General features: G+C 37.3%; 1 protein-coding gene across 1 annotated transcript in view; it reads left to right on the top strand.

Annotated features, from left to right (window-relative positions):
* The window catches only part of USH2A (usherin), an 819384-nt gene that overhangs the window by 415525 nt on the left and 382913 nt on the right, over positions 1-20946 (top strand). Inside the window, exons 33-34 of the mRNA XM_006155854.1 lie at positions 1425-1596; positions 8358-8505. Coding sequence (XP_006155916.1) covers positions 1425-1596; positions 8358-8505 — 320 coding nt within the window. The remainder of the gene's footprint in view (positions 1-1424; positions 1597-8357; positions 8506-20946) is intronic.

Raw genomic sequence — 20946 nt, 5'->3', positions numbered from 1 at the left:
TCTGCAAACCTCAATTAAAGGAAAACTGACCATTTACATGACCAGCCTGGCTTTTTATATGTGAGGCATTATTTGGAATGATTTGGAATTAGAGCATATTTGTATATTTTTCTTGTGGCATGTAAACCAGGACTTTATTATTGCCTTATTCCCTTGCAGTTGAAGTCAGAAAGGAGCTTGCACATATAAGTATGTTCAGGTTATTTCCAATATTAGTTGTTCTTCCCTGTTTCTGAATACACAAGGTGTATTGTGGATCATCCTGAGCTGAAAACCCGATAGATCCTCTTATCACCAATTAACACTTGGGTACATTTATCTCTGCTGGTCTCAGTTTTCTTCTTTATAAAAGACAATTTATAAAATGGCCTTCATTCAAGCTGAAAACATTATGATTCATATCCCATTGTTTCATGTCTGGACTTTTTTTATTGGCTTTTGAGCCATATTGCCTACGTCAAAAGATTTCCCACTACTCTTAAGTATTTCTCAGTTGAACAATTTTCTGTCTATTCCACAACTGGCCTTCCTCATTCCCATTGATAAATTGTAACCCTTATGTAGAGGGCCCTCTGTTCTTCCTTCTATTTATTCATTCTAATCCATCTACTAAGGATAAATTCTTATGCATCTAGTGTATCACCTCATTCGAGAAGTCCTACCTGATTGCTTCTGCCCTTCCAATCCTCACTCTCTCTGTAGTCTATAATTCCGTATTGGACTGTATGACACTGCTGAATTTTTCAAGATAATTGTGTTATGTTCTTTCTCTTTCATATCTGGTTAGTTCTCAGATGTTTTCCTTTTCTCAGTTTTTGCCGTATGGCTTAAATTCAAAATCAAGTACCCATTCATACATTTTTGTATTATTAGTTAATTAAAATTTTAAGTAAGTGGAAGGCAGAGATGATGTCTTCTTTTATTTTTTTCTTTTTTGAGAGAGATTTTTGCTATAAGGGCACGTGCGCTCATCAGAGAGACAGAAAAAGAGAGACAGAAAGTGAAAAATAATCCCTCCTGGGGGATGGCTGAGGTGAAATCCCTTCTCCTCCATTCTCTTTTTGGGATTTTGACTACGCATGCACATGAGCCTGGCGTGAGTTTTAAGCTACTGGGTCTAGGACTTGAACCCTGGTCGACTATGTGGGAGTCCGGTGACGTAACCATTACACCATCTGATGGCCCTGATGTCTTATTTTCTTTGGGCCACTCAGAATAGGCATTTGATAACTATCTGGTTACTTTTTTTTTTTTATTAAATGAATTGGATTGCTTTGAGCTTCCAGTGTATCTTTTTACAGTGGTACAAATCCAAGTTCCTATGTGTTGTTTGAAAATCCCGTACATTTCTATTTTGACTTGAATGAATGATGATGAAAATGCTGGTCTTTTTTTTTTTTTTTTTTTCTTTTTTTCATTTTCAGATGGAAACCACCAAGGAAAGTAAATGGAATTCTGGAACGCTATCTATTATATATTTCAAATCGTACACATGATTTTACAGTTTGGACTGTCGTCTATAACAGTACAGAACTTTTCCAGGATCACATGCTACGATTTCTCTTTCCTGGTAATAGATACCTCATCAAGCTGGAAGTAAGTTTACTTTATTTCCACTACTTTTTCTGCCCTCATCTTTTCTTTCCTTTTCCTTTTATCTTTGTGTCATCTTTTCTCCCTCTCTCACTTTAAAAATGCCAAAAATGGAAAACCTTTTATGTTGCTATTTATACTCACTTTACACCCTAAACATGAATTCTGTTGATCCAATATCTACATACTTTATTATTCACAGTGATAGAATAACTATTTGAGTCAGTAGATATTCCCTAATCAAATTTGGAATTATCAGATACTATTTTTTTTTGATATTTGTATAATGTCATAGTTGTTAGGAGCTTTTGATAAAATGCTTGGATTAATAAGGTTATTTCTCTGTGGAGCTTGTATTCATATGAAAAACAATGCACTGTATGGAAATGTTGATCTTAGATTTTTAAATGAACATTTAAATGACCCCAAATATTCTCAATTGTTACTATAGTCTGGCTTATATTACATGGCTACCTCAGATGAACAGTCACTCAATAACTCCGAGAATCAACATAGGTTAGAGGTTTCTTTAGACAAACAATAGCTTTTTTTTTTTTAATGCAAATAGCACTTTTATACAAAGGTCTTTTAAAAGACCTTGATATTACTGTGGCATTTATACTCAGTAGTTCCTTTTGTTTTTTGATGAAATATAATCTTTTTTAAGTTTAATAGCACATCTGAAAATAACTGAATATAAACATGAGATTGTCCCTATTTGTTTTAAATACACTCTTCATTTTATAGCAATACCTATATAAGGATATTTGCTTTGATAAATGCCATAGAAAATATTCTGCTCTTGATTATGAATAAATTTACATTTATGTAGACACTGTGTATGCATTCATTTTACTTAACATGCTCTTGAATGCTCTAAATATTATACCATGGGAAAATAAACTACATTCAACTATTGCTAACTGTCTGACTTGACACCACAAAACAAGGGCAATCAGACAGTGTTAAAAATCCTGTTCAGAATGGATTCTATGTGCCTAGGTATTTAGCACAACAGATGGATTTATTAAACAGCATCTTTGAATACATACAGTTTTATTACTCAACAAGAAGAAAGTATACTAAGTTGACTTTCAAAATCTAAGCCCTACACAGTTTTCAAAATAATGATAATTTCAAAATCAAGAAAAGTCTTAATTACTTGGGAGCAAACTATCATACTCTTTCTTTTTATCAGAAGGAAGGGAATGACATGAAATAGATTTTTACTTCCAAGGCTATTTTTAGGGTATGTGTCTATTAAAATCTGCCTCAATCTCCCCATACTTCATTAGTTTTTAAAATTTGTATTGATTTTAAAGTTTGTTTATTAACTCATTCACTCATTCATTTAGAGAGACAGAGACCCCCAGTAGGGTCTTACCATGCTGGGATCTTCCTCCCAGCATTCCAGCCACCCAGGATCAAGGACATCAGATCTACCAGGGATCTGAACTCTGGACCTTCCCACATGGCTCCAGTATTGTGAAGCAGCACCCTGCTGTCTGTATCACCTCTGCTGGGCCCTATATTTTATAAATGTGTAATACCTTGAGACATAAATACCACTACCTTAGGAATTTACTCGTCTGAGTTTTAACAGATTTTGCCACTAACTCTTTGACCTAAGGTAATTCACTTAAATTCACTGAGTTTATTTTCTTCAAACCTAAAATTAGGACTTTGACCCTACATTATTATTATTTTTTTTTCTTATTTTATTGGAGAGGTTTTTGCTATAGGGTATATGCGCTTGCCAGAAAGACAGAGACAGAGAGACAGAAAGTGAGAAATCACCCCCCAGGAGGGATGGCCATTCCACAATTCCTTCTCCTCCAATCTCCTCTCAGGATCTTGGGCATATACACACACATGCCTGGCGTGAGTTTAAGCCACCAGGTTTGGGACTCGAACCATGATTGACTATGTGGGAGTTCAGCAACATAGCCATTATGCCAACTGCTGGTCCCAATCCTACATTATTTGAATGTCTCTTTCTGTTCTGAAATCCTGTGTCGGTAGCCCCAAACAATAGCCTATGGAGTCAAACAGTATTGGCTAGCCATTGAACAATGTAGATGCACGATGTTAAAAAGATGTAGATGTCTTTGCCTTAACTCTTGTTAGAGAAATAAACTTGCTATTATTACTTCCAATTTATGAAGGCAGAATATTTTCTCTGATGTATTTTTAGGAAATATTCAACTAAAAGGTTTTTTTACTTAATTTGGTAAAGCAGTAAATTAAATGAACCAGAACATTTTAGGTTCATCCTGGTTAATTGAGGGATTATTGTATATTTCACAGTTTCAATATAATAACTAGCTTTCAAGGTCATTAGATAAGTAGATGGAGATCAGGTTCTCAGCAAAGAGGAGTTGCCTTTATGGATCATTTTAGCATGTTGACTAAATGTTGAAAACCAAACATACCGATAACAAAGCCTTTAAGTGACTTTCGAATAGGGAAAATACATGGGGATTTGAGACACTGTGATTTACTCCAAGCTTAGGGCAGGTATATTGCCTCACATGACTTCATCTAATTTTCCCATTTCATTGGATTATAAACTCCTAAACCATCGAGACTGCATCTTTCATGATTCTATCTGCAAGTAAAAGTACAGTGCCTAGTGAAAACTGCAAGCTCAACAAACAATTCTTGAATGAGTATCAATGCCCTTACTAGTTTCTTCACTTGTGTTTCATAAGGAATCCGAGACTGTTTAAATGAATTAGATAACTTACTAGGAACCATCGGAGCTGGGATAATATGGTTCTAAAGCATATGTTCTTTCTATTACGAAAGACATTACACCCAACATAGGATATTTTGAAGTATGATAATTCCTAATAAAGACAATAAGTTAACAAATAAAGAAGCTATTAATACAGACAGGTATCAAGATAGGTGTTTGATAATTTTCTTTTTACTGCTGGCTATTTGTCATTTGATGAATGTTAATGTTACATATACATCCTTGAAAGAGTCTTGGAAATGATGAGCTTAATTTTTCAAAAGATCATTTGTGGATAAAATGGCCTTGTTTTTTTTTTTTTTTTTCTCTTCATGCTTTAAGAAATGATACATTCCTTTCGTTATTTCTTTTTTATTTTAATTGTCAGAGAGCTTGTGTGCTTGCCAGACAGAGGAAGAAAGCACCCCACCCCCCTCCCATGTCCCCCCAACAGGGCATGGTCTTGCTACAATCCCTTCTCCTCCATTTCTCCAGCTGATTGGAATTTTGCCTGTTTTTCAAGTCCTCCATGGCAAGATTAGAACAATCGTTGGCCAAGTCAGAGCAAGCTCCCTTAACCATCTGGCTACAGGGCTGACCCAAGATATCCTACATTCTTTTCTTTCCTTCTCTTCTCTTCTCTTCTCTTCTCTTCTCTTCTCTTCTCTTCTCTTCTCTTCTCTTCTCTTCTCTTCTCTTCTGGAGAGGTTTTTGCTATAGGGTGTATGTGCTCACCAGAAAGAGAGACAGAGAGACAGAATGCAAGAAATCACCCTCCAGTGGGGATGGCCATGCTGCAATCCTTTCTCCTTCCATTCTCCTCTTGGGCACGCATGCACACACACCTGGCATGAGTCTAAGCCACCAGGTCTGGGACTTAAACTGCAGTCGACTACATGGGAGTCCAGCGACATAGCTATTACGCCAACTGCTGGTACCAAAATATCTTACATTCTTAACATCCTCAGTCACTGCTTTTCTTTTTTTGGGCGGGGGGGAGAGGTTTTCGCTATAGGGCACATGCGCTCACCAGAGAGAGAGAGAGAGAGACATAGAGACAGAAAGCGAGAAATCACTCCCCAGGGGGGATGGTCACGCAATCCCTTCTACTCCATTCTCCTCTCAGGATCTTAGGCATGCACACACGCACCTGGCATGAGTTTTAAGCCACCGGGTCCGGGACACAAACCGCGGTCAACTACGTGGGAGTCCAGCGACATAGCCATTACACTAACTGCTAGTTCCCAGTCCCTGCTTTTCTGAAAACAAATTATTAGAAGAGAGAATGCTAGTTTTGGATCTGCCTAATAGTTATGAATACAAAAATAATTGATACGATTTTGTTATTTATGCATTTAATTGTGCCAAGGTTGAATCTATTATTTGGTCAGTTGTTACTCATTTCAGAGTAGTAGTATGACTTTACGAACTATTTTTTCAAATAGCTGTAATTGATAAAAGTTACAGGAGATGGGTTGAAGCAGCTTATTTTAATGACTCACAAAGACCTTGCCATTACATAAAAGCACCTTTAATTAATCCCACTATTTTGTTTAGTTTTTCCATGCCAGAATTCTAATCAGCATTCAGCTGCATCAAATGCTGTGGCCTGTGGTGTAGGCAGGTCAAACAAGATACTGATTGGCTCAATTTCATTTAGATGATAGCAGTTAGATTAGACCAATCAGAAGCAACTTTAAAGATATTTGTTGCCTCTTGAATGAAGTAAGATATTGCATTGCTTACTTAGGCACTCTAAAATGCATGCAAAAAGACATGGGCAAAACAAAATAAAATAATTTACAGGCAATTATATAATCTCAGCAGCCTCTTTATAAATTGTTTTATTTACAAGAAAAATTATCTCATAAATTCCTTAAATTCTTAAGGAATATTACTGGTTTATGGAGCCAAGATAACGTAGTTCAAAGAGCAATCATTGCAAACCAGAAGATGTCTTCATTTATCCTAGAAAGCATCTTAAAAGTCTCTAAGTAAATTTTAATTTGCACTGTTTTGAAAATATAAAATTGTATGTCATAGAGTGCACTATTTTGAGGGGGAGTGTTAATAGGGAAAGTTTTTTAGGACATGAATAAGATAAGAAAACAGTAACAAATAGCCTATCAGAATTAAAACCCAATATTATAAGTTTAACAATGAGATACTGCAACATTTCCCCCCCCAGGGAAAAAATATGGAAATTGCAAATTGGTAGATTTTCTCTTTTTGAGAACTTGAAATAATGCTCCTTTGACCATTTTTCCTTTGATAACTCAGCTATCTCATACGGCCTCTATTCTTGTTGACATTTTGCACATTTGAAATGTGCGTGTGCATTTTTTTTTCTTTTTTAATTTTTCTATTTTAATCTTCAGTTAGTTATTTCTTGGGCTAATAGTGACATGTCCTATAGCTTTCAGTCAGGGTTTGGCCACATGTTCAACTAATTCCTCTTTATTTGCAAAGATTCTATTCTTAGGAGGAGTATGGCTTTTTTCTTACATATATATGCACATACCACAGCTGAGAATTAGAGGAAACCCACAAAGGTTAATTAGGTCCCCAATCTTAATGCAATTTCATGCCTGGGCCACTATTTAACCCATTTGAAACTCACTTAAGCTGATGAGAAATTCTGAAGACATTGGCTACTGCAGTATTCTCATAATAGGAAGGAAGATTCATCTGCATGTTTGATGACCACAAATTATTATTTACACATATAATAAAGACATTTCCACTAGTTGATACAACTTTGCAAACTCTATTACATTTCAATGCAGGAAAATATCTAAAACTGAGTCTATTTCTTCCTTTCTTGAGGGAAAAGAATATTGACTACTCTAGGCATCAGAAAATCATTCCTTTAGTATTAAAAGTAGGGGGCAGGCCTAAAGAAATGGAATAGTGCTCATGTTAGGTATGCCAGTCTTCTATGATAATGGGTTAACTATCTGTTTTTTACATTGTCTTATGATTTTGCTTCATTTTCTTATTAATTTAGTAAAGTTTACTGCATTTGAAAGACTTTTACATTTCATTGTATAAATTGCAGTTGTAATATGAAGAGAGAGAACAAAGCTGAAGTACGGTTTTCAAACATCATTGTTACGTAAGGATAGAATAGCTTATATTTGCTAGCAAATATAGGCTGGAAAAACTCCGGATATATCTCAACTTCCTAGAAAAAGTCTTGTCCAGTTAGTTTAAGAATTATTTGCAATCCTTTATGAATGAGTACATAGAAGTTTCCCAGTGGTATTTAATGCTCATATTACCATTTCTGGAACTGATGATACTTTATTAGGAAAAAGGGAGTTCTGCGATCATTTAAATTTGTCAGCTATGTTTTAATGAAGCCCTTCTCCTCTAACATACATGTATATGACTTACCCCTCTAAGCATTAGACCTTCACTCAATTACTGCATTATACTGATGGATTTAAGAGAAATATTGTTGTATTTAATTGTAGTATTTACTTCATTATAATTAATATTATTTTATTTAATTATCATATGACATCATACTGTAAACATGTTGGTCACACTATAGTAAATAAAAGGCAATTATGTTTTGCTATACATCTTTTTTCCTCAATAATCAGTTGTTTTATCCTGAGATAACCTTCAGTGTCTAATACTTTTCTCATGTGATGTGTGCACACACATGTGTGTGTTTAATTAATTCTGGGAACCTCTTTATAAGACTAACTTCTGGAAGGCTATTCAGCTGGTCAATATCCACCCTACATCTTAAGGCTATAATTTACGATGGTTCTTTCATTCATTCATTCATTCATTCATACATTCTGAGTTATTTCATAATTATTGGAAATGACTATCTCATGCCTTAAAAAGCAAACAAATGAAACGTCAAAACTCAGCATTGAAACAAATTTATTTTAGGCAGTAAAGGAAATATTATTTAAAGGAATCCAGAACTCCTATTATGAATTCTCTTTTTTCCATGTGCATTGAAACTTTTGAGACCCAGAGTGAAGTGATTTTTGGCATCTCTGTTTAGGCTTGCACAGGTGGAGGGTGCACAATGAGCGAGGCCAGTGAGGCCCTAACAGGGGAGACCATACCGGAAGGCGTGCCAACCCCCAAAGCCCACTCCTATTCACCTGACTCCTTTAACATCTCCTGGACTGAGCCTGAATATCCGAATGGTAAGTGAACTCTTTTAGCCCCAAGTTAAAAAGATGATTAGCCAAGGTAAATTAATATTCTAAATGGCAGCTTATATGTGGTGCTTAATTTTTAATGATCATTTTAGCACATAAAATACCTGAGATAGTATCATTGTCTATAGTTGGAGAGATTGTGGTTTTTAGGCTAACATGCAATTTTGGTGGCTCAAAAGTGCTCCCTTTTGATAGTTCTTGTGTACTGCATCTTATTGTTTAATGTGCTTCTGGAGAAATGAAAAGAACAGAGGATTCCCAAAGAATGCCTTGTGAGAGTGACATTGTGTTTTCAATGACTTCCTGTTTTTAACAGCCATTAGTTCTTCCTTGGAGAAGTAGAGAGGTGAAAAGTTCATGTACATATTGTATTTCAAATGCTTTTGATTTAATAAGTTTATCTTAAAAGAGGTCACTTGGAACTCTGTATTATTTTAATATCCTATTTATAAATACTTCAACATGTAGTTTTTAAACAATGAGTATTTGAACATTCAAACAGTTATCTTGGAGTGTGTGCATTTCTATGCTATATATGTCTTTGCACAATCAAAGAATAAAGGAAGCCATTTAAATTTCACTACAATTAAAACCTCATTATAAAGAATTTGTAATAACTTTTCATAGAAATTGCTTTATTCATTACTAAAAATATCTAAGATTCAGACAATATAATAACATTGTTTCACACCAATAAAAAAGTTTATATACATCAAATTTCATTCTTCTTTGAGACAATATTAAGGATATTTTTACTATCATAGAACCTCTTTTAAGTAAATCACTACTGAAAATTGAAATGGCCTCTTTTAGCATAGGCAAAAAAAATGTAGGAAATCAATTATAGTTATACGTTTATCTTATGTTTATTATGATATTAATTTTTCCTCCATTTTACTTTAATTAAACTTTTGGCAAATGCATTAGATATATTTGAGGTAATGGAGAGAGATCTGATAATTAGAGTAAATGATTATCTTTTTTTTTTTCCTTTTTTGTAGGTTTTTGCCATGTGCACTCACCAGAGAGAGTCAGAGAGAGGGAAAATGAGCAATCACCCCTGAGGGTGAACGAAGAAGGGATAGCCATGCTGCATTCCCTTCTCCTCTATTTTCTTCTCAGGATTTTGGGCACAAATGCACATACATACCCGGCATGAGTTTCAAGCCACCAGGTCCAAGACTCAAACCATGTTTGGCAATGTGGGAGTCTAACACCTTAATCACCACACCACTTGCTGACCCATAAGTGATATCTTTGCTAGTGAAGTTATTCATTACTATTTTAAATTTCCTAATTAAAAAAAGAATGTCTATTTGATTTTGTATAAAGCAGTCAGAAAATCTTGTCACACTTCTAATTCTACCAAGAAATCTAGTCCTTAAATGGCAATGAAAATGTTAATGATTTAGTCTAACTGGATTGCTGTTAAATGCTGCTACATGGTTTGCATAGTAGAGCACTTCCCTTCATCTCGATTAGTAGTTGCAACTGGAACTACAATTGCACTTAGAATTCTTGGTTGTCTAGGGAAATACTTTCCACATTTCAAAGATCTTTGCTTATTATGTTTTATGCATTGGCAAGCAGTTTTAAAATATATTCATTGAACAAGAAGAATTGGGGAGATTTGGGAGGATTTTGTTAACTCTTTCATGGTATTCTGAAGTCTTGTGTTAATCACAGTAGAATTATATTGTGGTACAATAGTAAGAGATTTACAAAATAACTTTCATTTAAGAGGAAAAAAAGAGTTTTCCACTACTTCTTTCCACTTTTCCCGAATTTTCCACTTTGTCGTTTTTATTGGGATTTTTCTGAGGGGTAATCTGATTGTTGGAAACATCTTGTCCCTCTGTCTGTTTTCAAAGCTTCCACACTTCTGCACAAATACTCAAAGAATAAAGTCTAAATTATTTATCTGGCACTCAGGATACTCCTGGTTTGTGATTCAACCTGCATTTGCATTGCCTTGTAATACTCACCCTGGGATTTTATTTTTTAATTGCCAGTGAGCACATGAGTTTAACATAAAGAGAGAAGAAAGCACTCCCCTGTGGGATGTGGTCACATGGAAATCTCTGTTTCTTCATCCTTTAGGGATTTGTGGGACACACACATGCACACACATTGGGACACACACACACACACACATACACATGCCTGTTGTGTTTTTCAAGCTGCCAAGGCCAGTATTTGAACCGACATCAGCCATGTGGGGCCCTTAACCACAGAGTCAGAATGACCTTGAAATTTTCTCTTCTTTCTTTTTTTTTTTTTTGGAGAGGTTTTTGCAATAGGGCATGTGCGCTCACCAGAAAGACAGAGACAGAGAGACAGAAAGTGAGAAATCATCCCCTAGGGGGGTTGGCCATGCCATGATTCCTTCTCCTCCTTTCTCCTCTCGGGATCTTGGGCATGCACGCACATGTGCCCAGCGTGAGTTTTAAGCCACCGGGTCCAGGACTTCAACCGCGGTCGACTACATGGGAGTCCAGTGACATAGCCATTACGCTAACTGCTGGTCCCAGACCTTGGAATTTTCAAAGCTTAATATAAAATTGAAAAACATGGGCATGGGGTCAAGTAGGCCTAGAGTCAGAAAGGGTCTTTGATGTATAGTAACAGTTACCCTGGAAAATTTACTAAATTCCGAATCTCCAGTTTTCCTGATTATATAATTGGAATTAATAATCCTAACCATCTCCCCATCTTTACCTATAGAAATCCAATGGATTGTTCTAGGCTAAAAGAAAGCCTCTTATTCGCTGAAGTCATTGTACACTTTTTGAGTTTATGCTAAGCTATTCCCCCTCTCTTGAGTCTGTACCTGATTCTATGTGTTCATGGTGGCACTTTTACTTCATCTGGTCTGGGTTTAAAGTTATTTGGGTATATGTCCAAAACTCTCACCAGGTGACAAGGACCAAGAGTCATTCAATCCTCTTTCTCTTCACAGAGCTTAACACAATGTTATACTTTTTGTTGGTATCCAGTAATATTTAAGTAATTTAATCATTTCTTGTGAAGATTGCCTTCGATCAGTGGCGTGTGTGTGTGTGTGTGTGTGTGTGTACACACACACACAGTCTTGACGTCAACTCCAGCTCATCCCCGACTTCTTATACTACACAAGTTACAACGGCACTTCTTTAATGAAAGTGACTACTATTGCTTAACCAGCTAACATCAGGAGCATCCTCATGCCCTGCAAAAACACGAATTTATTCATTCAAAATATTTATTTTGATGACCTACTAGGTGCTGTCACTCTTATATATATACAGGAAATATAGGGTGAATTTACTCAGTCTTGGTTGCAGGGGTATACAGTGCAGGGAAAATGGATATAAACAGATACTCACAGAGTAGGGGGTGGGTGCCAGAAGCCCAGTGTACAGAGAATCGGTTCCCCGAGGAAAACTATGGGATGTGAGAATGGCATCCCTCTGCGTATTCACTAATATGCAGCAGGGGCAGAGGTGCACAAATGTTTAGTCTGTAACAGGTGCTTCTTAGCTGGTTTTGCATACTCAGGCTGCAGAATCATGACCTGGTTAGTCAGTGACATACTTAAGTGAGCATTTTCACTAGGACTTTATAGACATGAAAAAATAAAATAGAAAAAGTAAAACCTATTCTCTGTAATGTGACGTATTTTTCATCCATGCCTATATGTGACAAGATTTGGAAGATATGAAACGGTTCCACAATAAATGTCTAGTTCTTGCCCATCAAGCCCTGAGTAGCCTTTAGCCAGGAAGGTTTAGGGGGAAAAAAAAAGTCCTGCTTTTCTAAATGGATTCGGGATTTTTTTTAACTTTATTTATTTATTATTTTTATTATTAATTATTATTTTCCAGTTTGATCAGAGAGAGAGAGAGAAAGAGAGAGAACGCAAGTGAGAAAAAAAGCCACCAGGTCTGGGACTTGAAATGCAGTCAGCTATGTGGGAGTTGAGTGCCTTTAACCACCATGCATGCCACCCGCTGACTCCCATGGATTCATTTTTAAATAATCAGTTCCTCTTTGTCCAAATTCAGTGCTAACTCTACCACAGGGCTAAGAGAATAGTCTCTGTCTTTGCGGTTTTGGTTCTCTTCTTTGACACTTATCCTGGTCCTGCTCCCAGTGTCTGTGCTGGGATGCGTGTTCCTTGATTCAGGACATGCCTCAAATGCACAGAGAATGTTTATTAAAGAGAAATAAAATGGATTGAACTAAATCAGAAAAGAAGATCAAAGATTGTGTTTGAAATAAACAAATACAATTTTGTTTTTGGAGCAGACCATGGTGGGTAAGGTGCTAGATCCTGTAGGGCTGACTGTGTGGTTCAAGTCCCAAACTGGTGGCTTGACAGACATGCTGGTTTATGTGTACTTGCCCAGAATCCTGAAAGGAGAATGGAGGAAAAGGGATTGTGATGTGGCTATCCCACCGGAGGATGCTTTTTTTCTCTTTCTCTCCTTTTCTCTGGAGAGTACCCATGCCCTCTAGCAAATAAAAATAAATTTTAATAGTGGTATAGAGAAATATGCATCAAATATAAATTTAACAAGGGTGAGATCATACTATTTCGTCCGTTGTGGACTTCGTTTTCTCACTTAGGAATGAAAAATATTTCCAAGCAGTTAAGTGTAGCTCAGCCTTAGTCTTTGGAAAGAAGTGTAGGCCAGCCGCTGGGATCCAGTGGTGGTAGCACAATGTTCTATGGCACTAACATCATTCGTAGGCTTTCCAGGTGTGTGTCCTGAGGTTCCCCCGGTACAGGCTGGTGTGCATACATGCATGCCCGTGGTCCTGGCTGGCTGAAGCTGGGGTTGGATCAATGGTAGGAGGACCCTTTTGGAGGTGCTCCATGTGCTCTCTCACTTTCATGAAATACTTTTTTTATGAAGAAGGTATAGAACTCCACAGCTTATATGACCCATCTTTTAATGATGGACATTTGTGTCTCCATGATTTTTTTAAAAGAATGATTTATTTTATTTATTATTATTTTCACATGAGTTTACCAGAGAGTGAAAGAGAAATTGAGAAAGCAAGCTGCCTGGTCTGGGACTTGAATCGTGGTCAGCCATGTGGGAAGGCCAGTGCCTTAACCACCATACCACCTGCCATTTCTATGATTTTCACTATTACAAATGCTATCTGCTATTCATTGCCTTAGTCTGCCACATATGGTCTCTAAGTACTGAGTTGTTATCACTTGATTCACAACTGAGGCTTTGCTGGCTTTCAAATATGCCCTGTTTATTGCTGCTCCCTTGCTTCACATACCCACAAAAAATGATGGTGTGACACCCCAGCTCTGTGTTTCTCTACTCAGAACTCTCAGCACCCACACTCCCACTGGCACAGGTGTCCTTTACAAGCTGTGATTGCAGGTAGTATTTTAAAGCCTCTGAAAACAGCTACGTTTTGGTGGAAGATACCAGGGAGGTACTATGTGAGAACCCTTTATGAAGTAGGACGTGACTCTACCTTTGTGATAGTTAGCCCATCAAAGAGAAGTAGCAAAGAGCATGCCTGCCTGATGAATCTGTGACCTGTATTGTGTGGATTACAATGGCATAATTAGAATTATGCTTTTGAGAGTTTCCAAATGCTCACGAGCCACATTCTCTTTTAGACGCTGAGGCCTTAGAATCTGAAATGAATTTTTTCCTCACCCTTGAAGTCTGCCTTACTAAAACGGCATAGCATAGCTGTCTGGGCTAAACTTATTCCTCATCCTCTAGCATAACATTTTTAGTGACATTTTAAGCAAATTAGAATATATGTTTTTCAAATACTAACTAAAAATGTAAAATATAAAATTCTTATCTTTCAGTAGCTGTAATTTCTTTTGGCTATAAATCTTCCCCAGATCATTTTCTTGTTAGATGTGAGCTGCATGAGGGCAGGAGTCACATGTGTCTTTTTAACTGTTCTAGCCCCAGCCCCTGGCAGAGTGCCAGTCACGGAGTGAATAGGAATTACAGCAGCTGTTGAATGATGTGGTGTTTATTGATGATAGAGACAACAGTAAAATGGTAATTGTATTGATGTGCAATGCATATGCATATGCAATCATACAACATGCACAAATGCACGTTTACAGCACATCTTACAATTAGGTAATGTAGGTGGGGTGATTTCGAAGGCAGCGGTGAGGAATTTTCCCTTAAAGCACATTTAGACACCCAGCCCTTTTGCTTAAAATTTCCTCAACCTGGTAATCTGTAGCTATTCTAAGAGAAAACACAGAGAGTTGTATCCATTTTGCATGATTCTTATAAAAGGATATATTGTTACTGTGATCAGGATTTGTTCATATCAAAATGGGTATATGAAAAGAGGAGCAAGTTAAATAAAAATAATTTTAAATGGGCTGGCAGGTGGTGTGGTAGTTAAGGGTATTGGACTCCGACATAGCTGATAGTGGTTCGGGTCCCAGACTTGACAACTTGCTTTCTCACTTTTGCTCTCTCTCTTTCCCACTCTGTTCCTCTTTGGTTTAATTTAAATAAATAAATAAAATAATTTTTAAAAAAGAGAGAGAGAGAAGCCAGAGGGCCAGCCAGGTGGTATAGTGGTTGAGGCAGCTCAATACTGTATAGCTAACTGCAGTTCGAGTCCCAGACCCAGAAACGAAAAAAAACACCAGGCATGTGTGCATGTGTGCCTAAAACCCTGAGAGGAGAATGGAAGAGAAGGGATTGTGATGTGGTCATCCCCCTGGGAGGTGCTTTGTCAGGTTTTTTTCTCTCTCTGTTTGTCTCTAGTGAGTGCATACACCCTTTATTTTCCTTTTTTTTTTTTTTTAGAGAGGTTTTTGCTATAGGGCACGTGTGCTCTCCAGAAAGACAGAGAGAGAGACAGAGAAATAGAAAGCGAGAAATCACTCCCCCCCAGGGGGGATGGCCACGCTGCAATTCCCTCTCCTCCATTCTCCTCTTGGGATCTTGGCCATGCACGCACATACGCCCGGCATGAGTTTAAGCCGCCAGGTCCAGGACTTGAACCGTGGTTGACTAGGTGGGAGTCCAGCAACATAGCCATTACGCTAACTGCTGGTCCCGAGTGCACGCACCCTTATGGCAAATTTTTTAAAAATTATAAAGAAAGAAAGAAAGAAGGAAGAAAGAAAGAAAGAATGGATGATGAAAACTGGGCTTCCCTTAAGCAAGTTTTCTAGGGTCTTTTTGAGAATCACAGGATACTTGAAATATTTTCCTGGGCTTGTCCTATCGCCTAGTGGGCGAGGAAGCTGGATCTCACATGGATGACCATGATTTGGATCCCAGTCCTGGAGGCTTAAAAAACACACCAGGCACAAGTATATGTATACCCCAAATCTCAGCTGGCTAGAGAAATGGAGGAGCAAGGGTCGTGTTATGACCACCACCCCTGGGGGGCAGTTTCCTCTCTCTTTATCTCTCGATGCACACATTCTCTCCCAAATTAAAATAAAACAAGAAAAATGAAAAATTTTATTTTTCAAATTCAGGTTTTGTATCAGCCAACTTTGTGAGAATTAACATATGGATATAGGTGAGAACAGTGGCATTCAGGTCAGTAGCATAGAAGAATCTTTTTTTGTGGGGGGGGAGGGTTTTGATATGGGACATGTGTGCTTGCCAGAAGGACAGAGAGACAGAGAGACAGGAACTGAGAGGTTACCCTGTAGAAGGGATGACCACGCCGCAATTCATTCTTCTCCTCTTGGGATCTTGGCTATGTACACACACACACACACACACACACACACACACACATGAGTTCAAGCCACCAGGTCTCGGACTCGAACTGCGGTAAACTACATGGGAATCCAGTAACATAGCCATTACTCAAACTGCTGGTCCTGCCAGTAGCATAGAAGAATTTTAAGAGGTTGGTTGTTTTTGTGAACTTATACACAGTACCTTGAAGACAATAGGACATTATTTAGGTAACAGTTGAGTTCATTTGTTACAGCCTAACCATTATTTTGAGAATAGGTAGTAGAGAAATTAACTATAGATCGTTCTTTTCTCAAAGTTGTATTTATTTACTTATTCCATGAACAAGAGAGACAGAAAGAGATAGAGACAACAACACACAGAGAGACAGTAGGCCAACAGGGTCCCAAGGCTTTGATTCATCCCTAGCTTCAGACAGCCCTGGGTCATGGGCACACATAGTCCCAGAGTACTCAGGGAGCTCTCCTGACATGAACCTGAAACCTTTCCATATGGCTAAGCCTCGCAAAGCCTTGTTTACTGCTGTACTGCCATCCAGTCCCCAGCTATATGTAGTGTGTTTGTATACCTCTTCACATTAAAAAGTGATGCTATAGAGACCATCAGTTGGTGTAATGGCTATGTCACTGGACTCCCATGTAATTGACCGCGGTTCGAGTCCCAGACCCATGACTTAAACTCACGCCGGGCACATGTGCATGCGTGCCCAAGATCCCGAGAGGAGAATGGAGGAGAAGGGATTGTGGTGTGGCCATGCCCCTGGGGGGTGATTTCTCACTTTCTGTCTCTCTCTGTCTCTGTCTGGCAAGCGTATGTGCCCTATAACAAAAACCTTTCCAAAAAAAAAAGAAAGAAAGAAAGAAAGAAAGAAAGAAAGAAAGAAAAAATATAGTGATGCTATAGAATACAATTTTATAATGTATGTACATGAAGGTGTATTAGTCAAGACTAATTAAATGTTCTACCCATGCATAGAAAGAAGTATGGTTTCCTGCTAACACTATACTAAGAGTGATAATAATAATAATAATAGCTACAATTTATAACTATTTGCCAGGCACTTTAATTCTCACAGCTAGCCCATGAAATAGATATTGTCATCCCAATGTTCAGATGTGGAAATGTAGATGTAAAATTCCTATGCAATTTAACTATTCAAAGTCCAGACGATGAATTAAGTAGCAATAAAAAACAAAAGCAAAAACCAAGGTGTTAATGAGAAAAAACTAAGGTTCTGTTCACTGTACAATTCTGCCTCTGTTTTTGTAGAAAAGCTTATAAGGTAGAATATCACCTAGCTATGTGTTTTTTAAAAAAAGAAAAACTTCATAGTTACTTTTTTCTGTTCAATGTCTTGTTCTCATTGCCAGCATTCAAAGTTTCATATGATCTCTATTCTGATTTTCCTCTGGCTTTAAAGAAATAATTTTTATATATTTTTTAACTTTTCATTTTGAAATTACTGAGAAGAGTCAAAAATCTGATTCTATTTTCTTTCCTGAAAGTACTCAGTTTTAATAGGCGAAATGGATTACAGAATTCAGTGAATCGCTTAGGAAAACTGCTTGACAGTTTTGAGCAAGCCCTGTGTAACTTTTATGAAACACCTCCCATCAGTTTGTCAGGTAGAATTTCCCAAGCACAATCTTTTTTAGACTCCGTTGGTTCCATTTTTAGGCGAGCATAACAGTAATAAGGCATTATTCCACAATGTGAAAGCTCTCCTCTCTTTTCCCTTTTAATTGAAGGATCAAGTATTCACAGAGGGAGATATCTGCCACATTCAATCATCATCCAGACCTTGGGGGGAACCCTCAGTTGATATTCATATTGCTGTGCTACACTGGAAAAAACAAACAAATATGTTTGGAGCATCTATATTCACTATGCATGTTATTTTTATGACACACTAAAGCATTGTTGTTTCATTCTTACAGTAAACAGAATTCTTCAGTGTAAATAGAGATACCTTGTATTAAATTTACATTATATTGTACTTGTATTGAATTTCCTTGGTTATATATGACAACCCATTGAGCACCATAGGAAATACAATTTGACATAACATGATGAAGAGGCACAAAGAAATACATCCCAGTGGATGTGCTTTATGGACAATTATGATTCAGCTTCCCTGTGAAAATTAAACACCTTAAAAAGTCCATCATTATGGGAAGAGAAAGGTGGTGAACTTGAAACTGCTTATGTTGGACCACCAATGGGAATTAAGTATCCATTTGGTAGATTATCCACTGAAGACCTGAATATGTAGAAGTGGATTAAATAACTTGGTCCCTTTTACCACATAGCACAATATACTTTTATTTTGTTAATAGCTATTTTAGTGATTATTAGCACAAGAGAACAAACAAGAAAAATCCCCCCCAAAAAAAGTATAATACAATATAATAAATAATCCATAGATTTTTATGCTGAATATTACTCTGTTGCCTTTCCAGATTCACTCTTTACTGTTTTCCACTCTGCGCTGTGTCCTACGAGGCTGACCTTTACATCCAGAGTTAATCTTGGATCTTCCTTTCTTTCTGGTTTCCTGTTGGTTTGTCCATGGGCAGCAACAGCAGGAGTCGAGTGGGTCAGAGTCCCAGAATTTATTCATTAGTTTCTTTTCTGCCTGCTATGAACTCTAAGGCTTTATTCCTCTACAAAGACTACAGCCCCTATCCAGTGGCCCTTCCCTATAACTCCATCTCTTTCTTCCCATACTAACATAGGGATGTTTGTTTCTGTCTTTGGAGAAATTTTTGCTAATAGGGTACAACACTTGTCAGAGAGATAGAGGGACAGAAAGTGAGAAATCACCCTCTAAGGGGATGGCCATATCACAATCCTTTTTCTTCCAGCCTCCTCTTGGGAATTTGGGCATTCATGCACACATACCCAGCATGAGTGTTAAGCCTCCAGGGTCTGGTACTTGAACCACAGTCGACTACATGGACGTCCAGTGACATAACCATTATGCCATCTGCTAGTTGCCAAATGTAAGGATGCTAACTGGCACTTGCTGAGCATGGTCTTGTAGAAATCCTAGCTATTATTGGCTGAAGATGTTTTATTTTTCGCTTGTTTCTTTCCCTTATCCCTAGCTCGTCTTTGTAAATAGTTCCTTCACGAAAAATCCCGGTTGTCCATTTGAATTGCTATTAGTTTCTTGCTCATACCCTGACTGATTTCTACATTTCATTTAACATACAGATTTTGTGGACTAAGGTGGAGGATATGACGATAAATTTAAAATACTTTCTTTCATTCTAAGAGTGACAAAAATAAATATGTAAATGAATAACAATTCCATTTTGTTAAACCTTATTTTGACTTAATAGGTGTCTTAAAAGCAAATAAGAGCCATGTTCAGAGGTTTTAGAGGTAGAGGCAGATTGTTTAATAAATCCACAGCACTTAATTGTTCAAAGTTTTTCTTTAATTACTAGAAAGTATGTGTACTCACAAGAGATAGAGACAGAGAGACTGAAAACACTCCCCCAATGGAGTAGGCCACATCAGGGTTTTTTTCTTCCATTTTCCCCTTCTATTAGGATTTTGGGTTATGTATACACACAAAGAATGTCTCTCAAGTCACCGGGGCCAGGATTCAAACCCCAGTGGCCATGTAGGATTCAACTCCAGATGTACTGCATTTAACCTTGCACTACTGGGCTGGCCACAATACTTAATTTTTTAAAAATAGTAATCACAGTATTGATTTATCTCATTCAATGATTTTCATTTATTATTATGAAGTATTTATTATAATTAGTCAAATAATGGTTTTAGCATCAAGATCACTTGCTCAGATAAGCCTTATTCACTGATTCATCTAGACTAGGTTAACATCTACTTCACCATTCTCATTCCTGGTTTTTTTTTTTACAGTATTTAGTAAGTGCCTGTTTCTTCATACTAACTGAACTAGATTTGGGTAGGAAAGAAATCGTAAATAAAGAGCACACCAGGGGTCTTTAAAAAGTTCATGGACAATGCATATTAGCAAAAAACTAGGCAAGAATTTCAAAGCTTTTTGCACCTAAATAAACTCATACTTCATTTCCATATTTCACTAACTTTTTGTTTGTTTATTTGAAGTTTGTGTATTTATTTCTTCCATGAGAGAGAGAAAGACAGAGACAGCAACCCTAACACAGTGCTTGGTATACTGACTGGAATCTCTGGGTATGAACCTGGAACCTTCCCATGTGGGTCAGTCCTATAGAGCTTCATGTTTTTACTGCTGCACCACTGTCTGGCTCTTCTGTGAACTTTTTCCTTTTTTCTTTCTCTTCTTCCTTTCATTTTTAATTTAATTTTTTTTTTTTTTTTTTTTTAGTTTTTACTTCAGCGTAAAGGTTCCATGTGGTATAAGTTCCATGTGGTATAGGTTCCATGTGGAATAGGTTCCATGTGGTATAAGTTCCATGTGGTATAGGTTCCATGAAGTATAGGTATCATCTCCTACTCTGTTACTTATCTTGGCAGGCACTTTGGTTTACAGTACATTCTGATGAAAGGAAATATTCTCAATTTTAGTAAACTTTTTATCACGACGAAGTTACCTTTTTAAATATCTAAGTATACTGCTTATACATGGCACCTACACCACATGGCACCTAGACCACATGGCACCTACACCACATGGCACCTACACCACATGGCACCTACACCACATGGCACCTACACCACATGG

The sequence above is a fragment of the Tupaia chinensis genome, unplaced genomic scaffold, assembly GCF_000334495.1.
Source record: "Tupaia chinensis unplaced genomic scaffold, TupChi_1.0 Scaffold000473_1, whole genome shotgun sequence".
Lineage (NCBI taxonomy): Eukaryota > Metazoa > Chordata > Mammalia > Scandentia > Tupaiidae > Tupaia > Tupaia belangeri.
The sequence above is the reverse complement of the archived record's forward strand: the minus strand, read 5'-3'. Positions and strand labels throughout refer to the sequence as shown.